We start from the raw sequence: 22,996 nt of genomic DNA on the forward strand, positions 1-22,996 counted from the left end.
CTCCCTAGCCTCAAAGAAGGTGGCTTGCTCCTGGGATGAAAGAACGAGTTGTCCAGATTAGTCACACCTACTCGGCGCACAGAGCAGAATGGAATGTTGCATCCGACCCCCGCAGGCAGAACTGCCTTCATCCATACACCACCTCTCTAGACATAAGTGGTCCTTGTCTACCAGCAGGGGCTCACCCTCATCAAAATTACCCACGCAAGGTTGGAGGCCACAGCTAAAGACTCCTGGCTGCACAGCCCATCTGCTGGGACTGCAAGGCTGCACTTTTCAGCACAGAGCTCACTCAGTTGCTGGAACCATCATGAATGAGGTGCTGTTGGGTTCTCCACTCACGTTGGGTCTCGAGGCGCAGTGTCCTCTCCCTCCAGTCAGGCACGTCATGCAGTAGTCTGGCGCCAGCATCTCCAAGCTTTCTTCTGCCTGATTCTCCAGGTGACTACATTAATCCCATTTGAAAGATCGTATCTGCCAGAGCATCTTGGACTGCCGCTGGCGCAACCTCCCTTCCCCGGTGCACGCATTTGATGTTCGCAAGGCAGTAATATTCTATCTAAGCAAAACCAAAGCACTGCGTAAAACAAATGTGTTCTTTGTATCATTTGCTACTGGAAGAAAGGGAGACCCAGCAACCAAATCAACCGTTGCAAGGTGTATTGCTCAGTGCGTACAACAGATGCACACTGGCACACACACTCCTTCTTTTCACTTCCAAATCTCACTCCATAAGAGTACAGGAGCAACGATTGCCTTCATTGCAATCACTCCGTCACATGCAATTTGTAAAGCTGCAACACCGAGTTCTGTTCACACATCTACACATCTCTTTTGTGTAGATAAGTAAGTGAAAGCAAACTCGCCGGTTGGCCAAGTAATAATAAAATAACTATTTTAACTGTATATTCAGCTCACCCTCCACCTTCTTCAGGTACTGATGGCTAATCTGTGGAAAGCATGTACATATCAGTACATTTACAAGCCTCAGAAGGCATGCATTTCTTACCCAATATTTGCCTTTCTATGGCTTGGAATCGCATCAACCCTCACAGCCTCCATGAGTGTAGGCTGAGCAAACACCCTCATGTCAGAAAAACAATCTGAGAATGTTGATATGTGAGGGTTCTGGGTACTGCATGCGTTGAGTAGGGATATTATGACAGGAAGGTCCACGTTGAAGGCCTTTTTCAATTTTGAAAAAAACATGTAATACTCTGGACCAACCACTAGATGCTGGCCTATGCAAAGCATGTGATTCTAAGCAGATGCAAGCCAAAGGTGGCTATTTGAAATGCTGGTCATGTATGGATATGCAAATTTTGTACTTCCCATAATTTATAATATATTTTTTAGTTGTGTGTTCTGCTTCATTACTTCACTATATCTACTGTTGTCAGCTGTACTGATCGCGAGGACCTCTTCCAGGATTTTTCTTAGAAAGTTGTAAGTTAGCAAGGTCATCAAGGCTTAGTTATTACGAGATGGAGGGGTTGGTCACTTTTCAAGTAGCAGGATGTGGGGTACATTTAAGGCCCATTTCAGAACTCCTCTTCAAATCAAAAACCACCTTGAAATAAGGCCACCAAAATGGCTGCACTTTTCTAACCCTGGTGCATGTTTGGCGAGCATTGAACACTGCCACCCAAAGAATGGTTTTGCATTTGTTTTACCTTCATTTAAATCATCAGAAAATGACATGCAGTCAGAACGGCACCACATTTGCTGTTCTGTCATTTGAAGACTAAAGCTGCGCCTGACATCCAAAACGGCTTTGAAAATTGTCTTTATTTCATGAAAACATCACAAAGTTGTGCCCTTCATGGAAACACACCCTTGCGTGGTGTATTTCTGCTGATTACCAAGAAGTGAGGCAATACATTTCAAGAATGACATTGCTGTACTGATAAAGCACTTGAGGAGCAAAGAATTCTGTTTTCCACTTAACACAGCTTTTGTTTTCTTTTACTGTGAACCATCGCGCTCAAAATTGCAGTAAATAAAAAATAACATGGCGTTTCTTTTTCTCATGTCAATATCAAAGAAATCCTGGGCAGAATCTTTTTGAGTCCACAAACCAACTGTATTTGCAAAACCCCCCAGAAGATTAAGTGAAATGAAACTATGGTCTACAGAAACGGCATTTGTAGACTTGAAATGCAAGGAAATGAACACACATGTGAATTTGCTCTTCTGAAAATAGGGAAAATGCTGTTTAAAAGTGAAATGTCAAATGCGAGTTTGTGCTTGCACAGAAATGTGATTGGATATGTGGGTGGGGGCTTTTGCTTTATAATGTACGGTATATTTATCCCCATTTGGAGAAAAAAAAACTCAGAAACCAGCAGAACTGTTTTTTGGCACAGGGATTGGCTTCAAGGAGGCCCTGCCTCCCATGGAAAGGGTTGCATACGTAAGTAAACCAGCCCACAAGGACACCTGAAAAGCCCAAGAGTGTGAAAATTCACTGCCTCGCTAAACTGTCCGGCATCCCTGCAGAAAGGAACGAAGAAACCCAGTAGGGCTGGTGCATGACTGAGAGGTGCGATTTCCACCAGCACTCACCCTGAAGGTGGAACTGTAAAAACTTCAAAGGACATCATAAAAACCCTTTGTTGCAAGCCAGACCTGGCAGAGACAGTAGGCTGTAGGGGTTTGCAGGACCGCCCACACAGTAACCAACTCACCCTATTGACTTTAAAGAACTTTGGTACATTAAGACATTTTTCTCAGCACCCTGAATAAGTAGTACATTTATATTATGCCAGTATTTCATGAGAAGTGTAGACAAACAGAGACCAAGTGCTTGTCTCTAGCACTTGGTGAACTGAAATGGCCATGATAAATACATTGTGGGGTAAAATATAAATGGGATGATCTGAAACTAAGTGGAAAGATGCTAAATGTTATTGGGAATATGTGTAGTCATTGGCAGACTTTTAAATATTATGCTTTTCATGAAAATGTCGAAATTTTGCCAAAAGGCGATGCGACACAGCACAGAGTCAGCTATCAGACTGTCTAATTCCCTGTGACTTATGGAATCCGTATATATCTGCTTCTTATGATGGTGACTAGTATAAATGTGAAGTTTTGCGCATAACACATTTTTGGTAAAAAGTAGCTTTGTGAGACAAAGAAAGGTCACAAATGTTCACACATAAATTATGTAATTGCCCCATAACCAATCAGCCCAGGGGGAGGTGGGAGAACCGATAGGCTGGCCTACCCTAGGAAAGGAGTAATTCCAGAGTACTTCACCCCCGCCCCCAGATTGTAAAACTCTGTCACTTTGGCTATATAAGGGGGAGACAGAGAAACACAATGGACACTCCACTGAAACTCACCTTAAAGATCCAGGGAGGCAGATCCATCCATCCAGGTCCAGGCACACACAAGAATCCAGGGAGAAAGGAGGGGACGCAGCTGATCCCATTCAGGAGAGCCGAGTGACCAGACCATGCCTAGCTGTCCAGCAACCCATCCAGGAGAGTCCAGTGACCAGATCCCTTGGCCTAGCTGTCCAGAGACCTCACTGCCTTTCCAGAACCTCAAACTCAAGCTTACATTGTAGGTATCACATAACCCCAGTCGCCAAATTGCATATCCCGCTCTTTTGACCCTTGCACCCCATTGAAATCCCAAATTGCCAGCATCATCTGTTCACCTTTCCATAGAAGAAACTGTTAGCCTATGTCTGTTAGCGTATTTCTTTTATAATTCTTTATCTGTGCAAGTCCTTAATACCATTTTGAAGTAAATTAATGAATTCCCCTATAAGGAGATTCACGGTGCGAGCTGGTTAAAATTCAAAATTAACCCCCTTGCATGCAGTGTCTTTCTTTAATAATTATCGCCATTAAAATATAGCCTCAGTAGAACTAGTCATTGTGCAAAAAAAACCGAATTTGCCCGTGTATTGGGCTTTCCTATAAATCCCGATTTGTATTTGTCACATAGAAAAACCCTAACAGTAACCCTATTAAGAGTAATCCCTTTCCATCAGAATCCTATCTGTAATTTCCCTTTTTTTCTTCTCCTGAAAACCGATTTTGACAGCCTAGCCCTTTCCGTGGCTGCCGTCATCCCAAGTTCTGTGTAGAAACGACTTGCCATTCTGCCGCGAGTGTTTTTATTTTGCATTTCTGCCTTTTCCTCCAAATCGATTTTCTTACCTGTATTCACGTTGCTTTGGTGCCTGTAAGCTTCCTTATCTCTTCAGTGCAGCCACACAAATTTCTGTCCTAGCTATCCCACCGCAATTGTAAACTGCTGCACAAGTAACGAGTGAAATCCGATTATGCCATTTTGCTCATAAATAAGAATTTCATTTTTGTTTCTGACCTCCCATTTTGGGGTGGTGGGCTGAATTCGAAATCTGATTTTTTTCCCTCTTCATTTTGACTCCTTGTCACTGCTTTCTATCCACAAAGAATTTAGTTAGCAGATGTTTGGGGGTGATTGTTGCACGGGGTAGGGTGTTGTACTTGTTTGCCATCTGTTGATTTTAAAAACACTTTCTCTTCTGTTTTGCTATTAAAGGTTTCTGTGTATATGTTAGGAGTTTGAATTAACTGTATTGTGGGATATTTGCATTTGTACTGCCACACAGTGGTGGCTGCTGCCTAAATTATTTGATTTGCTTGATTTTTCATTGAATCCTAAAATTAATAAATATATTGTTACACACCGGCCTGGTTCATAGTCCATTGCAACACAGGGTGTTTGTTAAGGTGGGTGTGAGACGGCTTGGGGCCTTTTCAAAGAAAGAACCTGATATTTATTCAAGATAAAAAGCGTTTTTATTGTGCACCACATTCATTGTCAGTGGAAGAAGTCCCTGGCTGGAGTGTGCCGTGTTATAAAACTGTTACAAGGGGGAAGATCGCTGCACACAGGGTTGTTGGAATTTTTCACCAAGGTCAAAAAGGACAATGGTGGTATATTTTTTTCCAAATGTTGTGTGGGGAGTTAGTAGCGAGAGTGTTGAAATCATCCTCAGAAGATGATTCATGTTGTTTTGGAGCTGTTGATATTCTGATGAATGGCTTATTTTTTTAAAGATAGCAATGGTGTTGGATTCCTTGTGTGTCTTTTATCAAATGGTAATCGGCGTTTATCTGGGAGTACCGATGACATAACAAAACATTAACAAATTTCTGAATTCGTCCACTTTGCTTGTTCTATTTTTATTTTCTCATCCTAAAATGGGCCAACTGTTTTCCTCGTTTATATTTTTGTTTTCCGCATGATATCAAATCTAAAAACGTAAAGCTAAACAAGCTGTACATTGTGTCTCATGATATAATAAATCTGCAAATTGCAAGCCGGGGGAATTGAAGATCAGCTCTTTGAATTATTAGAGTCCTTTGCTGATGATGAATTACCATCATCTTGTAATCTGTTAAATCGTATGTGGAAGTGCTGAAACAATCTTGCCATCCCATTGCATAGACAACAGGGACACACTGACATACTTTCTTTGTGGCATTTCTTTCAGCCGAAAAAAAGAGATGAATACAGTGGATGTATTTGATATGGCCAGACTTCGAATGCAGGCCCCAGTGAGACGTCCTTCAATGAAGACTGACACCATCAATGTGCAGAATATCCGGGAGTTCAATGACCTAAAATACAGAGGTGAGCTGATAACTAGTCTTGGAAATATTCATTTTTGCTTTACAGACAGAATACACAATAACAAACAAAATGTTGCATGTACACACCATTGTTTTCAAATAATATCAGAGTTCTTGTTTGGGCATTGTTTTTAGATTCACATTGCTGATGGACCCAACCACCTAGACGAACACTTTAACAATCAAAACATTTTATAACGTCTCTACTTTGAGTATAATTCAAACGTCCCCATCATGTCACAAATGGATGGTATACATATTCTCCCCTTTGGCAGCATACGATGTCCTTTGTATTCAATAATATGATGGCAACATCACACATTTTATTGAGGGTTAGGAGAGGAGTTGGATGGACATACAGAAAAGGGATATTTTCAAACAGGTTCTTCTTGCGCAGCCAAGCAGGACAGGTAGTTTGCTGTACCCTAGGCTAATGGCACTAGCTCCTAGTCAATTCACAGGCTCTGTGCATAAAGCAACTAGACAAATAACATTGTTCTCCTAGAGCTGAGTACTTGTAGCACTCCGAGATGCTCTTTAGAAAAGCTGTTCCAGGACATTTCACAGCACTTTCCCCTCTACCATGCGTCCCCCATTGCTAAATAATGCAGAATTTCAGGGTGTCCATTGAAATCATCACAGTTGCACGGCAGATCTTCTGAATTGCTTCTGTTCGCTGCTCTGTGTTGCACTGCAAGGAGTTGGGAGTATTTGTTTTGTTAAGTGTTTGGGAGATTTTTTCCAAAGCCCAATACAAGTTATGCCAGACGTATTCACAGAAAATACACTACACATACTATATTGTACATGCATACAAAACAGTAAATAAGTACTTAGGAACAAGTACCACAATGGAGTGGTACATAATAAAACAGAAGGGGGATAAAACGTTGATTCTAGTTTACTCCAGGACACAAAATACAAGAGACTATCCTTGGAGGTAACATGCCTATGTGAGTCATTAAAGGTAGTGAAAAAGGGGTTACAAATCTAAGGAAACAGAACCAAATTGGCAACATAATGGGCAGTAAAATAAGAATTACAGCACTGAGCCTAATAGGTCCCAGTTCACCTTTAGATAAATGTTATCACTAGTAGTTACTGTAACACTATTACCTTCTAGGCACAGAGTAAACTGCAATGATTCTAAAATTCAAGTATTTGCTCTAAAAACTCGAGGGCCCTATAGTGGGTCCGGGGAAAACATGTCTCCTTTCAGGGCAGCGCCTTAATAAGTCAGTTTTCACGATTTTCCAAATGTCCTTCCATAGGAATCAATGAGCCAAACCCCATAGGTCTGTCTCAGTTCTAGGATAAAGTGAGGATGTTCTCATTTTACCCCTTCGGTGCAGTAGAAGGGGCAGCTATCCTAGGTGGCACCAGAGGGGAAGAGAGATTAGCACAGGGTTGGAGAACCAGCCAGCCAGAGAAAGCTGGTTATAGAGGGAACACAAAGCCCACTCTAGTCTATGGAAAACAACTGTGTGTGGTGGTGGTTGGGGCAAAAGGGAGGTCTACATTCCGCTACTCCCAGATCCAGTGGAGCATTGAGGAAGAAAGTGAATGATCTCCCCAGGATGTAAGGACAAGTAAACATGGTATTGGATCATCTGGATATTGGACACAGGAACTGCGGGTGGCAGAGGTGAGTTTGGGTGTCTGGTTTAGGTCTGGCAAGTCAGGGTAGTAAGGTCTCGAAGCCATGACACTGCAGAGACCCAGACTACCAGAATGAGCAACAAACAGGTCCACTGAGACCCAGGGTTTCAGGAATGCTATGACTGGGGCAATGTTAGGAGGTGATCCATGACCTCTCCAGAATGGAGCTAAGGCAGGACTTAAAGTCACCCTATGTCAGGAGACTCGCCTCCTTGGACAATTAGGCACCAAGACAGTGTGGCAAGTTGGTATGATAGCTGAAAGCTAAAGAGCTTGGGATGGGATTCCACCAGCAGTGAAGGAGCAGGGTGTAAAGACAAAGGAGCCAGGGTCCAGGCAATATGGCCTTATCAGGGTTCTCTGCAGCAGCCCATCTTCAGCAGCCGTCCTCCAGGAAATCTGGTACAGATCTGCAGAATTCTCAGGGTCTCCTACTGATAACACATTCACATAGGGGATGACCTATGTCAGCCCTCCAATCACATCACAGAGCAGCACACAAATATTTAGGCAGCCTGTCTTTCAGGCTGGCCCTAAAAACTGCCAAACACTCTTGCCCACCCATACCGAATGTAGATTGGGACGACTGGGGAATTTTAGACCAGTTTAAACTACAACCTAGGGTGCAGGGGTGGTCTCGGGGTGAACTCATATCAGCACATTGGTTATTTTTAGCCTGCCCTGTGCTTCACAAAGATAAACAAAAGGCCAAAAGTGAAATACTGTTACTCTGTCCTTTATATTCAACACCAGGAAAGCTGGATCTTGTGCCACTTTGGATAAAATAAGGTTTCAACATTCTCAACTGGCTTTGATTTACCTTTTGAAAACCAATACGATGGAAATAGTATTGGCACTTAGGCAATTTCTATTAGATGCATTCAAAATCGGGGTTGACATGATAGGTAATTTCTAATATTGTACTTGTTATTTAAAGTGACACATTTTATATATGGTGTACTTGGTTTATGTTTGTTGTGATTCTTATGATAAGTTAATTCATGATGAATTATTTATTAGAATTGATGTAAACTTTACTCTGATTGTAATGTATTAAATATTTATTATGTTTAATTGTACTTGTGCTGAATGTACTCTCATGGGATTTGGTTTCCCGGAAGAAAGTCTGTTGAACTTGAACTGAAGTGACTGGAGTTTTTTTTTTTTTTTTTTAAATCGTATTTAATTGGCATATTCACCTTAAAACATTTTAACAACCCTTGTCCCCCACTCCTCCCCCCCCCCTCCCTCACCCATGAATAGGGCGCTGGTATCTAGTTCGTTCAGCAAGCTCACAGAAAACTTTTCAAGGCACAATCTGTCAGTTCCTTGCACACTGATGTCTTGGGCTCAGCTTTTTATGGTCTTTATGTTGTGATTATTAATGTAATGCCCCATGGACACTGGGTAACATCCCCATTAGCCATTAGTGACTGCGTCCGGCCCCGGGCGTGGTGTTGTCACTTCAGGCCAGGCATTCAAACTTCTCAAAAAAGGGGAGCCAAAGTTCCTCAATGTTGGTTCTAGATTCGTCCATGAGATGTGTCAGAAACTCCATGTCATATATGGCCCGGACCTTGTTGACCCAGTCTTTCTCTCCTGGCATATGAGGGCTCTTCCACTTTTGGGCCAGGCAGCACCTGGCAGCCACCAACATGACCTGTAGCATGTGACCCTGGGTTTCCTCCTGGTCATCTCCTACGTCAATCCCAAAGAGGAAAAGCCAAGGGCACAAGGATCTAGCCACTCAATCAACCCCTTTTATCCAGGATAGTACCTCTCCCCAGTGTGTTTGGACCATGGGGCATTTCCACCACATGTGTATGTAGTCACCTTTTGCATTCCGGCATTTCCAACAGTGCGGGTCGTATCCCGCCCTCATCCTAGCGATCCTCTGGGGGTGGGATAGTGCCACCTATGCAATATCTTCAGAGCCTGGTGTCGGTATTGAAGCGAGGTCGTTGAGCGGTTAGCCCGGATGCACATTTTGGACCATCTTTTATCATCAATTGCCCCTCCCAGGTCCCTTTCCCATTGTGTCCGGGCTGGAGGTGGTTCTCCGGGGGCCGAGTGTAAGAGGAGTTTGTAGAGGCGAGATATGACACCCATGGAGTCCCGGGTAGAGATTAGCAGTTTCTCGAATTCTGCCAGATCTCTCCTAAGGGTGTCCCCCCCACACCCCTGTCCAAAGGTTCAGTGAGGACTCCCTTGAGCTGGAGATAGCGGAATGGTTAAAGTTTGCCCAGCCCCAGGGTCTCCTCCAGGTCTAGTAGGGGTAGGAAGGATCCCCCCACCCACAGATGGCCTGTTCTAGTGAGACCTGCCTCGTACCATTGCTGGAATGCGGCCGGTTCAGCTATTTTATCTATGAACGGGGGGGGGCCCAAATGCAACTCAGCGGAGAGGGCCATGTGGTGAGCCATCTGTAGTAACCTCCTTCCCTCCAGACTACCACAGGACCCCCAACACCGGGTGGTTTAGGACCCTTCTTGGGATACGCGACCTTGGGACCCACAACCATTCATCCACTGTGACCGGGGCTAGTACCTTGTTGTCCATTGCCACCCACTGCCTTTCCGTCCCAGGGTTAAAGTGATCTGTCAGGACCCTCAACTGGGCTGCCTTGTATGTTTCAAGGTCCGGGAACCCCACCCCTCCGTCTTCCTTGGGCTTTGTTAGGACCTCGTATGAAATCCTGTGCTTCTTGGCTGTTCAGAGGAATTTCAAGAGGGTTAGTTTTATTTCCGTTAGGAAGGTCTTGGGCACCTGGATGGGGAGGATCTGGAACAGGAATAGGAATTTGGGGAGGACCACCATTTTAATCAAGTTAAGACGGGCCATCCATGAGAGCCCTGAGCTTGCCCACCTCTCTAAATCCCTCTAGACTTCTGTCCAGAGTGGGGTGAAGTTATTAGGGAAGAGGCCTGTAGGGTCTCCTGTGACTTGGACTCCTAAATAGCGGAACCCATTACTCTGAAGTCGGAAGGGGAGCTCTCCCACATACTCTGTCTCTATCTCTGGTAGATTTCCCCCTATGAAAGCCACCGACTTCTCCAGGTTGACCTTAAATCCCGAGAGCTCTCCGTTGCGCGTTCGGCCCTGCAACACGTGTGGAACCGCCTGGGATGGTTTCGTAAAGTAGGCTAACATCTCGTTTCTTAGGAAATCTCTGAAAACTGGGTCTTTCAGGAGTGTGTCGTTGCAGCTCTATCGAGAGGATCACAGGGACAAGGGGAGCGACCCGTTAGCCCCCAACAGATCGTCGTCGGACCATGTTATTGCCTCCACCCAGAGGTGCGAGGCCACCCCTCCCCCCTCCTCTGAGGTTAAGAGCAGGTCAATTCTCGTATGGGTGTAGTGTGGGGGAGAGAAAAAGGTGTATCCCCCCGGGCCCGGCCACGCCTTGTGCCACACATCTGACCAGTAATGTTCCCTTAGGAGAGTTTGTAGAGCTAGATTGTCTTTGGTGACACCCTTTGGCCCCGCTCCTCTTGCCGTCCACCAGTCCAGTTTGGGGTCCATTATGAGGTTGAAATCCCCTCCTAGTATCACGGCCCCCTCTGCCCATTCATCCATTAGCCTGAAGATCTGGGTCAGGAACCGTATCTGACCAGAGTTGGGTGCGTATAGGGTGGCCAGCATGATACGTTCGCCTTCACACGTGCCCTTAATCCCCAGGAAACGCCCCCAAAGCCCCTTTTGGTTTCTATATCTGCGAGGTGGAGAGTCTTGTTTAGAAGAATGCCCACCCCTTCCTTCTTTGAACTTCTATGGGAGGCCCAGAAGTTGCTCACAATTTATTTTCCTTTAATCAGCGACTCTTTCCCCTGTTTGTAATGGGTTTCTTTTAGGAAGAGTACCATCAGCTGTTTGCGAAACATGTTGCTGGTCAGTGATCTTTTGTTTTGAGAGTTTAAGCCCTTGACATTGAGCGTGCCTATTCTGCCTTCAACCATTGTCGTCCTTGATCATGTTTTTTTGTGCTCCTTTATTTGTTTCTGGTGTGGAGCTCATTGTGAAGCTAGGAGCCCCAGCTCGACCTGGCTGATCCCATTCCCCTCAAACCTTGTAGGCTTGTCCCCCGCCTGAAGCCCTCCCCCCACCCCCCGGTTCCCTCCCCCCTTCACAATTTGTCGGTGCATTCGTCGTCTTCCCACGACTGTTGTCGGGACTGGTCAATGAACCACCAGGGCTTCTTCCCCAGCCCCGGGTGTCATAGTTTGTCTGGATTCCCCAGCCTCAACTTCTTGTCGGAGCCATTGCCCCTTTAGGTTTATCAGAGGGTCTCGCGCTCAAGTCTTCTAAGTGTTGCCCCCTTCCCACCTCCCAACTAACTAATATTTCCTTGGCAGGGCCGCCAGACCAACCATGTCCCAGCTTTCGGTGGCAAACATCAAACTGGCTCTTCCAACTCGGGAGCTAACCTGGCGCCAATGTGGCATGTGAACTTAGTGTCTTGGGGCCTCGGTCCTTGGCTTCTCTGATGGATTTGTGTGTAGTCGTCAGACCTGAGGCATTTTAGAACTGAAAGCTATATTGCGGCGTCTGGTTCATTTCAGGTGTCCATGGGCTGCTGATGAGGGATGTCTAGTTTTCTGAAACTTGCAGGGCCCTTTCACCTTTGCCTTGCCTCTAAAATTGTCTGGGCCACTGGGGCCGTGATCCGGTCCCGCATGCCTCTGTCACGGCCTGCCGAGGGGCCGGCCCGGTCGTTTAGTAATTCTTCCGTAACGCTCTGGATGCCTTCTTCAGCTACAAGGTGATGCTTCTCTCCTTTCCATTCAAACGCTGATAGAAGGGGTGACCCCAACGTTACCTGACCCCCCCTCTCCTGGAGCCATTTGGTGAGGTTGACGCATTTCTTCCTCATCAGCAGGGTGAGGGCCAAGAGGGCCTGGTAAACGGCCACCTTGCAGTCCCCATATTGTATGTTCCCAAGAATCCTGGCCTTCTCCAAGATCCTAGCCTCGTCTCTATAATAATGTAATCTCGCTAGGACCAAGCGAAGGCCCTTGCCTCCACGTCCGGCGCGGTGCACTCTGTCCATTTTGATACCTTCAGCGGCTTCTGTGCCCAGAATGATCCGTATGATGTCGTGTATCTTGCCCTCTAGGCCAAGCGGGCGCTCTCCCTCCGATTCCACCAGGCCGAAAATGTGTAATTGTTTCTCCTTTCTCTGTTTTCCATGTCGTCAACCTTGAATCTTAGTTCCTCTTAGCGCCGCTGGAACTCCATGAACCTTGCTTCCATTTGAGTCTCTAGGAGTGCAGTGGAGAGTTGGTTGTTTTCGACCCCTTCCATTCGGTCCTCCAGAGTTGTCACTTCTGTGGTGAGGTCTGCCAACTTGGCCCCCATGTCTGTTCTTATCCCCCGGATCTCCTCTAAGATCATCTGGATGTTGTTCTGGATCGCGCCCAGGTCCGGGGCTGGGGTGGGTGGGCCTCGGGATGCCATTTCATTCTCATCGGCTCGGAATTGGAATTTGGAAAGAGCTTCCTTCCAACTCATGAAGCTTGTGCCAAGGTCAGGTGTGGCGGTGGTCCCATGGAGCTCGTGTGGTGGTACCTGTCCTCCTAACCTACTCCAATTTCTCTCCTGGCCGGTGATTCAGTGACTTCAGTGATTGGGCTTTCCTACCCGTAATCAATGGGTCTGATTGCTCACCTGGCACCTGTTTCAGGGTCTCTTTCCAGGGACCTCTTGGTCTTTCTAGGCCTGGTGCAGGGCCGCCCAGGGTCTGAAGAGCGGTGGGACCCGGTGTGTGGCCGTTATCCGTGGTGAGAGGGGGCTTTGTGTAGGGAAAGCTTGGGCCTAGGTGCTTCTGCGGGACAGATGGTTCTTCTCTATGTGGCTCAGCTTTGTGGGTAGCCACTTAGATGGTAGCCAGCCGTCAGGACCCCTCCTGTGTGTTCCACACCAGCTGTGTGGACGGGCGCGCTCCAGCGTCGGCCCAGGCTGGAGGGGGGTCCCGCGGAGGCTAGCACTCCCTCTCTTGATGTTGCTGGGCGCCCATAAGTGACTCTCCAGTGGTCGTTGTTGTGGGCCCCTGTGGTTGGGGACCAGTGTCTAAGTGCGTGGGCTCGCAGGATCCGACCCTCTGATGGTGGTCACAAATTGCTTATTCCCCCTATCGTGGGTGGCTGGGGTCAGTGCTGCCTGTTCAGGGCTCCCTCTGTGCTTCCTCCTCACCTTGTCTCACGCGTCGCTGCAGTGTTGGGTCCCTCACCGGCAGACGTTTGGGCGCGCTCCTGCGTCGGCCCAGGTTGGGGGGGCGGCCCTGCAGCTCTTGTTTCCTCAGGCCTGGTTTTAAGGGCTCTTGAGTTCCTCTGGAGGTGTGCCCTTTCACCCTCACATGAGTCTCCCAGTTGTGGCACAGTAAGCCCCCCCCCCACGGGGCGCGGGCGTTGTCTGCGTTAATTGGGGGCCTCCCCCTGAAAAGCTCCTTATCTTTTGTTTTTTTCATCTTTTCCCTCACTCCTGGTAGCTCCTCTCGCGGAGCGTGGTACGGGCGCGCCTCTGCGCCGGCCCCAGGGACAGTCGTTGGTGCTGAGCTCGGAGGGCTGGCTGCAGCACTGTCACGGGCGGCGCGGCCCCCACCTCCTTTCGGCGCTCGCCTTGCTGGTGGTGCGCAGGGGCTGTTGAACCTTGTCACCCGCCGTGCTAGTGGTGATGCGTGCCCGCGGGGAGGAGGGCCGCCTTCCAGGCCACAGCTCCCGTTGTAGCTCGCCCGGCGGTACTCCGGCAACACTCCTGCTGATGCTCCCGATGCGCCGCTCCGTGGCGTTGCGTGGAACCCCGGAGGGGGAGGGGTGCCAACGCTCCTTGATGCGTAGCTCCAGCCTGGGGGCACCTCCGAGCTCCGGACTTCGAGCGTTAAGTTGGGCTTCGGCTCAGAAAGCTTTTCCTTAGCCTCTTAGACGGGCAGGGGCCTTCCTTCTCCTCTGTCTCCCCGAAATTCCCAGGGCTTAGACGGAAACTCTAGGCTCAGGCAGCCATCTTGCCTGCGCCCCCTGGTGGCCTCCACGATTGGTGTTTTAAAGCATTTTTTTGTCATATATCCAATGTCTAGCATATAGATACTTTGGGCTACTAATACCGTAAAAAGGGCTACATGCATGGTATAGCTAAAACTAAATCACACCTGTAATAAGCCTACTCGACGGCACATTTTCAGGGTAGGAAAATCACATTGGGGCTAAAATAGGATGCCTAAAAAGCACCTCTGCCCTAGTAGCCGTAGGTGCTGCTAGTGCAGCACATCAGAGTAATGGTTGCAGTGGAATGGGGACTATCGTAGGAATCCCTCTGTCGACAAAAGAAAAGTGGAAATACCAAGGAAGGCAGCAAAACATTAGGGGACCCAGAAAAGTAGCGATCCAGAGCCCCACAAATGAAGGTCTGCCCCAACATGAAGAGGCCCAGTATTCTTTTATTTAATGTTTCATAGTTTGCGGATGAGAGGGCTTTGGGTGGTCCTGTCAGTGAACTTGCCCTCTGGTTGGCTCTAAATGGAAACTTCTTGTATACGCACTTGGAGCTGATCTCTTTGGGTCTTTGGCACAGTGCACTAATGTGTCTGTGTTTCACTTCATTGTCGCAGGTTTAAATTGTGGCAGTTCCATTCCGCCCTTCATCCTTCTGGGTTTGTTAAAATGAATACCATTGTTTAGGGTAACAATAAACATCTGCACCAAGATGAGACACCGGGTGAATGTGAACTCTATAAATGCACCTGTTGTGTTATGATTCAACATGCTGGTCTTCCATCCGATTTCTGAGTTCTGTGGTGTTTAGTGTTTCAACATGTACAGATGGATGTGTTGTATTGTGCATGTCTGATCTGTGTCAATGATACTGCATGAAATGCCTTTGTCGTATAGATGGGTGAGTGTAGAATGCTGGTGTGAGAACTTAAATGAGTCTGCCACGCTTTTCAGTTGGCGTGACAGTTGACGGGGTGTGAATTGTCCGGTATGTAGTCCTTCATGCCATCACATGTACTTGTAGCATATGACTGTAGCGGAGCAGCTTCTTCAGCAAGACTGTAGCTTCAGTTACCCATCAACCCTTGTTTATGAAGTGTAGAGAAATGTGGTATCAAAAACTAACACACCTGTTATTAAATTGAGTCTCCTTTGGCGTACAAGTACTGTTGTGATGTAAGACGCTTTACCCTGAAAGTTGCTGCTGTCACAAGATGAGTTATGCTGATTTGTTAGAGAAGACTTTGACTGGGTTATTTTTAACAGAACTGTTAGGGAAATGTTCATTTTTGCACACTTTCCCTGAATTCTTTTGAATCCCCAAGCACTACGTCTGGACCTGAATGTTTTCATTATCTTTGAAGGTGAATGAGGTTTTTCACTCGCTCCTCTGCTGTATTTGTTTTGCTTCTTGGGACACTGGGCCACCTTTTTGGGTAGCCGGTGCACGGTCGCCCATTGCTCTGGCATCTGCACTTTTCTGATGGTAGCACCCCTAACTTTGTGTCATGCTGCCAGGGGCCCTTCAAGCCCCTTTCGTATATCATTTTGGGTGCACTGTGTAGCCTGTATGCCTACCAATGTAGAGGATATCATCCCCATTTTATGGCATGTAGATCTTTCCTGTGCAACACAAATCATCTTCCATGGCGTGCTACAGGGACAATATGTGTCCCCTTTACCTTTTCAGAAGTAACATTTCTGTTACTTTCCATGCTTTTCATGAACAGGATGGTGGCAGGTTTTTTGGATGCAACATTGCGTGCTCCCTTTTTATCCACAATAATGCTTTATGATAACTGCATACTTAAAATGGCTGCTACTCATATTTCAAGATGACATGGCCTTTGTAGGTCATCCTTCTGCCTTTAGCGGTGGGGCAGGCGTCCTCTTCCTTTGTGAATCTTTTTGAGCTTTCCCCTGGAAAGATCAGGACGGATGACCAGTGTGTGAAAGTTGGCAGAAAAATGGGAGAGGGGCTGCCTGCCCCTAATGTACATTCCTCCTGAGAGTCTGCCTGTCCACTATTGGACTGCCACCTCCAAGTTTGAATGTTACAAAGTCTGTTACTGGAAGGTTAGGCTATCCTCAGCCTGATTTCTGAATATAAGGAGATGGAGCTGCGCCCTGGGAACTAGTCAAACACTGGAACTGGAAGTGATCCAGATAAGGCAACAGAGTGATGCTGGAGGATTTCTGCAGTAACCGGCAATGGCTCGGGCAACACTGCTACGTTTCAGACCTTGACCTTCTACTCGATGGGGAAGACCTTTGCAAGAGACTTCCCTTCCTTTGACTTATGGGCATAACCAGTTTGCTGTCTTTCTAGGCCTTTGTCTCCTTTTTGTAGGCTAAACAGGCTTGCATCTTTGCAATTCGCCTGCAGCACCTGGTTCCAGGTTTACTGCACTGCTTGCCTGATCAGCCTTGCTACCATCAAGAGAAAGTTAAACTCTGGGTCAGACAACCTGTTTTCCCCAGTTTGGCTTCTCATAGTCCTTCCTGTTAGGGAGAATTCTCTGTTTAGGCTGAATTTCCTAACCTAGTGAGTCCCCCAGCAGCTTTGCTGGATTTTTGGGGTTTATTTTCTTCTCCTGCCAAGAGTGAGACTCTTTTACCCTCACTCTTGGGCATGATTTGAGTGTGTTTCTTTGAATCTAGATGTGTTTAATGGACTATGGGGTCTTTTACTCCATAGGGCTTCATGTGTTTTTGTTGATGTGTGTTACCCAGCACCCTCAGTCCAGTGACACAGCGGTGTCATAGTGACCCCCCAGTATAGACTCCATACCCTGGGACTGACTACTGTCTCCCAGGGAATGTAAAGTCACCATTGACTTTACTAGTCTTAAATTCTGAACAGAACCAGTACAAACCATCATATTGTGGACGTACGGGCTGGGGCAATTCGATTGCCCCAGGGTCTGTTAGTCGAGGGGGCACGTCTCCGTCCCCCTGATTGAGTTTTGGCTGGTGGCAGTGGATACTACTTTTTATATTCAACCGCAAATATTTTCCTATGGGATTTCCCATTGTTTTAGGCTACTACCTTTATTTAATTATTTACGGTAGCCTCGAACATACCGCCGGTTTATTTAATTAATATTAATTCTCCGGTTGGTATTTTTTGCCAAAACTTGATTCTAAAATGGCGTTTGTGGTCTCTTCTGTGACTCCAACCCAAGTCGAGCCCTTTGTTCCACTTTTTGGCGGGCTTCTCCACAGAAGCCCTCCAAAGTGGTGCCACTCTGTCTGGGGTATTTAGGAGGGGTGGAGGGAAATTTAGGCACCCTGGACTGAGTTGCCTAGGCAACTCAAGTCGCACTCCATCCTGATTGGCCCAAGTGGTGAGCTGGCCGGCTCACCACCTAGCATGTTTGAGTGACAGCTAGGCTGAGTGAATGGGGGTTTGCTGCATAAAAGCAGGGCTTTGGGGACTGGAACTTCAGAAGTCGCCACAGGACTTAAGAATCCGATGAGGGAGAAGCTGAGCCGACCTGCCACGACACCACCACCGGTGGAGCTCTGCTGGACTGCCTCACCACTTTTCCCAACGACAGAGGAGATCTCCCGCTGGAGAGTCTTCTTCCTTTGACTGGTGGGGATAACCAGTTTCACAGTCTTTTCGCTTTCCCGACGTATCTCGTGGCCGCCTTGCCCGTGCCAAGCACCCCGACAACCGGGATACCACGTTTTACCACGACCGCGAAACAAAGGTACCACCTTTAACCGGAAGACTCCGTGGCTGGTTTCTTCCCTGGAAGTGCAACGACCTTCATCTTTCCTCCAAGTCGAGATCTTCTCTTCCCCTGGACGACGATGCGACTTGCACCCACTACCAGGAACAACTGCCACCCCTGGAGGATCCTTCCCACTTAAGGTACCGTGTCCCGCCTGGCTTCCCTTGCTACCGACTGTACGGGGTAGATTTAGCCCCCGGCTTTCGAACCTGGGTTAGTCTGGGACACCCTGGCTAAACTTTCTTAAAGCCTCTCTAAACCCTTTTTGAACCCTCTGCAAGACTTTCGAAGCATAGTGTAACTGTGTGATCTTGGGCGCATTTGTGCTCTGCTCTCTCTAAGAGTGGGCCCAGCCTTTGGACTTTGACTCACCAGTAACTTTTTTTGCTCTCTGCCTTGCTAACCGTGTTCCTGAATCTTAGAGGGGTGTACCATTGCATATTCTGCCTTTTTCCCCTCCCTTTCTCATAAACTTATTGGAGTGCAATCTAGTTAAGCGCTCACCTCTGTATGAAAATAAGTGGTGTTTACTGTGACTAATCTGATAAGGAAAAAGGGATGTATATATTACATTAGTAACTGTGTTTAGACATTTTACAATAAGAGTGCTGGAGTGTTTCAACTGTGTGTTTTTAAATAAATAATTATATACTTTGATACCAAAGCTCTGGTCAGTGTTTGCTAGTATTATTGTACCCGAGTGCCTATTGTGTATACTCTGCATACTGCCTAACTCTTCTTGATGGAAGTCTGGCTGCTCAGCCACAGCTACCAGGTAAATATGGGTGGTACAGACTGCTACCAAGTGGGTTTACTGCCAACACCTGTAGTCTTAAATCTTTTGCAGTGGTCCCTAATGGAACTGCACAGGTTTCTGCCTAACACTTCCCCAGATAGACTTTGAATTCCCTCTCAACAAGAACACCTTCTTAGCCTTCCAGGTTTCTTTACAAAGATTGTATCATATTCTGAGTTTGCAAACCATTTCCATCCTAATCCAAGAGTTTGAATTATATTCTCATATTCTTGATTGGTCTTGAGTCTGTAGGCACTACAATGATGGTACCATTGGGCAGAATGGCAATTTTCACTAATGCAACTGAGACTACATGGCAGTGCCATGCTCCAGTTGAACCTGTTGTTTGCCGTAAATTCTGCTGACTGATATTTTGAATTGATTCCTTCCTACCACAGATTTCTCATCTTAAATATATACATCTTCCTGCGCCCGCTGTCTTCTGAAATATTTTCAGTCACCGGGGGGGGGGGGGGCATCATGCGCATCTACCCAACTCCAATGCTCACCGGACATGTCTTCAGGAGCAGTACATATTAAGCTATTGGCGCCTCATGACCTCAGTTCAATTTTTCTGTGCACTCTGCACACTGCATTGAATGGCACTTGTATTTTTGATTTTAACTTTGCCATGTCGTATCCCAAGGTTGTCTTAAAGCCTTTTAAGGACTGCTCGAGGCATTTGTTTCACTGACCCCCACATTGTCTTTTAATGCCTGTGGTAGAGCACAATATGAAAGAGTCCAACTTGTGCCAGTCTCTGCATGGAATGACCCTAAGGAGCATGTTGCCAAGTTGCGCAACTTCCCGTGCAAGAGCAGGAAGCACACACCCTCCAGATCTCCAGCTTCACTGTTCAAGGGAATACAGACCTGAGAATATTTTGGCTCCCATGAAGTTGACAGGAAAGGGAAGAAGCAAGGTCACAAGAGGTCTCGTTCCCCCAGCGAATGTTCTGGGTGCCATTCTTCTCCTCCCCCTCCAAGAAGAGTTGTCACTTCTGTTTTAGGGATGAAGAAGCGTCTTCTGGAGAGTTGCCACCAATACAAGTTTTGCTACTCACAAACCAGAGCAATCCTACCTGAAAAGTTTACCTTTGGAACTGTTGTTTTTAGGGCACAAGCCCCCTGCCATCTTTGGGCTAGACTAAGTGCTAGGGAATTGTTGTATGGTTGCTCTAAAGTGTTTCTTCAGAACTTTATGCATCTGTCTGAGATTTTGGAAAACCATCTTAACAGTGACACTTTTTGTCCCATTTTATTTTTGTCTGGTATCTTTTTTATGCTTTGGGACAGGGCACGAGATCTGCCTACCATGGTTTATGCCAGAGCCATTCCTACCACCGAGGCGGGTGTGGTAGTTGGGAGGGACCCCAGTCCCTATTCCTTTGCCCTGTGCCTATTTGCTTGAAAAGAGTACCACTGTATCACACCACTTGAAAAGCGGAACACTTCGGACTGATCCACCGTCTCAGGGAGAACAACCTGCACCAGAACAAGACCACTGCAAGTCGGGGTGAGGAGTGCCCAACAATACTCACTCGGAACCATTGTATTTACCTGTGTGGTGGTGCCCTTTTGGAGACGCCATTTCCCCCTGCCGGGAAGCCTGAAACTTGACTGTTGCGGGACCACCACTAGAGAAGCCATGTACGAAAAAGCGCGGAACTTAATACCTCTTGAATGTTTCTCTGATTGTAGCACCTCCCATGGGGAAAGGAAAGGCAGTGGTTGGCCTGGCGAATGGACCTAGACAGAGGGACAATCGAAAGGGAAGCTGAGAGTAAAAGGGAGGGCAGGAAACAGCAAAGTGCGAGTTATTTTAGGGTAAGGTCAGGGGAGGAGCAGGAGGGCCAAGACACTAAGGGGAGGAGCGTGGAGGAGAACTATTATGAGTTTACAAGGTGAGCCATCGGTTGGTGGCAGAGTGTTGTTTTAGTGAGCGTGAAAGGTGCATGCATGAGATTCATAGTGGAAGAAAAGGGAGTGAATGTTAAGGGTGACTAGGGAAGTGAAAGTGTTGGGGAGAATTCTCTTCTAAGGCTAATTTCCCTTACCTATAGAGTCCCCCAGCAGCTTTGCTGGATTTGAAGGGTTTATTTTTTTCTCCTGCTAAGCGTGAGACTCTTTTTTTCCCCACTCTTAGACAGATTGCTAGTGTGTGTTTTAGGCTATCTTGGGTGCTTATGGTCTATGGGGCTTTTCTCACCCTCATAGGAATCATATTTTTAACATTTGTTACACAGCGCCCTCAGTGCAGTAACACAGGGGTGTCATAGTGACCCCAAACATAGACTCCATACCCTTGGACTGACTACTGTCTCCCAGGGCATGTAAAGTCCCCATTGACCTTACTAGTCAATAGATATGAACAAAACCAGTGCAACCCATTTAACTATGGAAGTACTGGAAAGGGTTAATAGTTTTTTCCTAGTGTTCATTTTCGAGAGGGTACCGTCCAAAGTTTCTCTCCAAAGTTTATGGCTGGTGGCAGTGGTTACTACCATAAATATTCGACCGGGAATATTTCCCTATGGGATTTTCCCATAGTTCGAGGCTACCACTTTTACTGACAGCCTCTACCATACTGCCGGTTTATTTTAATATTAACTTTACTCGAGTAGGTTTTTATTGCCAGATCTTTGATAATATTTCTTTCTCGTCTTTCTCTGAAATCCTAACCCAGGTCGGGGATCCTTTGTTCGTCCTTTTGGCGGGCTTTTGCACAGAAGCCCGCCTCTCGGTGCCACTGAGTCTGGGGTAGACTGGATATGTGGGAGGGGGAATAGGCACCCTGGACAGGGTTACATAGGCAACCCAAGTCGCACTCTGCCCTGATAGGCTGGGGGGGTTATCCCGCCAGGATGGCCACCCCACTGTGTGAGTGACAGCTAGGCTGAATGAATGGGGGGTTTTCTGCATAAAAGCAGGGCTCTGAGGACTGGAGGACAAGATGTCGCCACTGGAACTAAGAAACCCAGAGAGGGGAGAAGCTGAAGACCTCTGCAACAATTGAACCACCGTTGAAGCCCTGCTGCAGATCCTCACCACTTTTCTCTAACGACTTGAGAAGATCTTCACCTGCAAGAGTCTTCTTCCCTTGAGCTAGTGGGGCCAACCAGTTTGCCAATCGCCTTCCAGGACCTGCCTTGGTCGAATCGCCAGTGCCAAGCACTAGGAGACCGCATAGCCAGGCACCCGTCCACCACGACCGCGATTTAAAGGCGCGCACCTTTTATTCGTCTTGGCATCACTGCAGCTGGTTTCATCCCTGGGCAGTGCAGTAACTCGAATCTTCCTCCATGACGAGAGCCTCTCTTCCTCTGCTGGATCTCCCGAACTGCAGGAACTGCCAGGAACTACCGCCACCGCAGGAGCCTCATCCACTTTTAAGGTACATTGTCCCGCCAGGCCTCCCGTTTCTTTGGGTACTGCTAAAGGTGTTTTAAATCCTTTACTTACCTTCTGGGTTGGCCGCCCCTTTTGTCTAACATTATCTTTTTACATCTGCAACCACCTTTTCAACTCGTTAAACAAAGACTTGACTGCAGCTACAAGAACAGTTCGATCTTGGGCGTTTGCCTTGTACCACTGACTCTGGCACAGGCTTCTTGACTCTGGCTAAATCTGTTACAACTGCCTTCTCTAGATTGCTTCTCACTAAGAAATGTGGTGGTGCACCTAAACTCTTATAACCACCTTTCCTTCCCCTTTCTATATGGCTAAAGTGCCATTTTGCTCGGTTTTCATCAAAGTATTGCTTATACTAAAGTATTGGCTGGCCTAACTTGTTCACAATCGAATTGGGAAGTGTTGCTGGTGTGTTTAGGAGTCTAACCCTGTATGACTTGTCCTTTCCCTCCCTCTGAAGAAATTGTTAGAGTGCCATTTCTGCTTAGTTTACACTGTGCCGTTTTGCTCAGTTTTCACTCTTGCTCAAACTTGTCTACAATTTAAATAAGGAGTGTGTACCTTTCCTGACTGTTTTAACTTACTTTAATGATAGTGATTTGTGTGTGAACTTAAGAGTGTCTAAAATAAATATATATATTATTTTTGACACAAAGCTTTGGTCAGTGTTTCCTTGTTGCATAGTATTGTAGTCCTATGGTGTAAACCCTGAATACTGCTCATCTCCCTCTTGAGATAAGTTTGACTGCTCAGCCACAGCTACAGCTAC

General features: G+C 46.9%; 1 protein-coding gene and 1 long non-coding RNA gene across 6 annotated transcripts in view; one reads left to right on the forward strand and one right to left on the reverse strand.

Annotated features, from left to right (window-relative positions):
* CSPP1 (centrosome and spindle pole associated protein 1) overlaps positions 1-22,996 on the forward strand; it is a 1,841,309-nt gene that overhangs the window by 1,437,226 nt on the left and 381,087 nt on the right. For all 4 annotated transcript variants that reach the window (XM_069621145.1, XM_069621146.1, XM_069621148.1 and 1 more), the window contains one exon: positions 5,501-5,640. In XM_069621145.1, coding sequence (XP_069477246.1) covers positions 5,501-5,640 — 140 coding nt within the window. The remainder of the gene's footprint in view (positions 1-5,500; positions 5,641-22,996) is intronic.
* Positions 1,768-22,996, reverse strand: part of LOC138497593 (uncharacterized) — a 34,020-nt gene continuing 12,791 nt past the window's right edge. Inside the window, exon 4 of one of the 2 annotated variants that reach the window (XR_011278618.1) lies at positions 1,768-6,330. This is a non-coding gene — a long non-coding RNA (uncharacterized lncRNA). The remainder of the gene's footprint in view (positions 6,331-22,996) is intronic. The other variant, XR_011278617.1, reaches the window with a different exon arrangement.

The sequence above is a fragment of the Ambystoma mexicanum genome, chromosome 5q, assembly GCF_040938575.1.
Source record: "Ambystoma mexicanum isolate Mex_15411 chromosome 5q, UKY_AmexF1_1, whole genome shotgun sequence".
NCBI lineage: Eukaryota > Metazoa > Chordata > Amphibia > Caudata > Ambystomatidae > Ambystoma > Ambystoma mexicanum.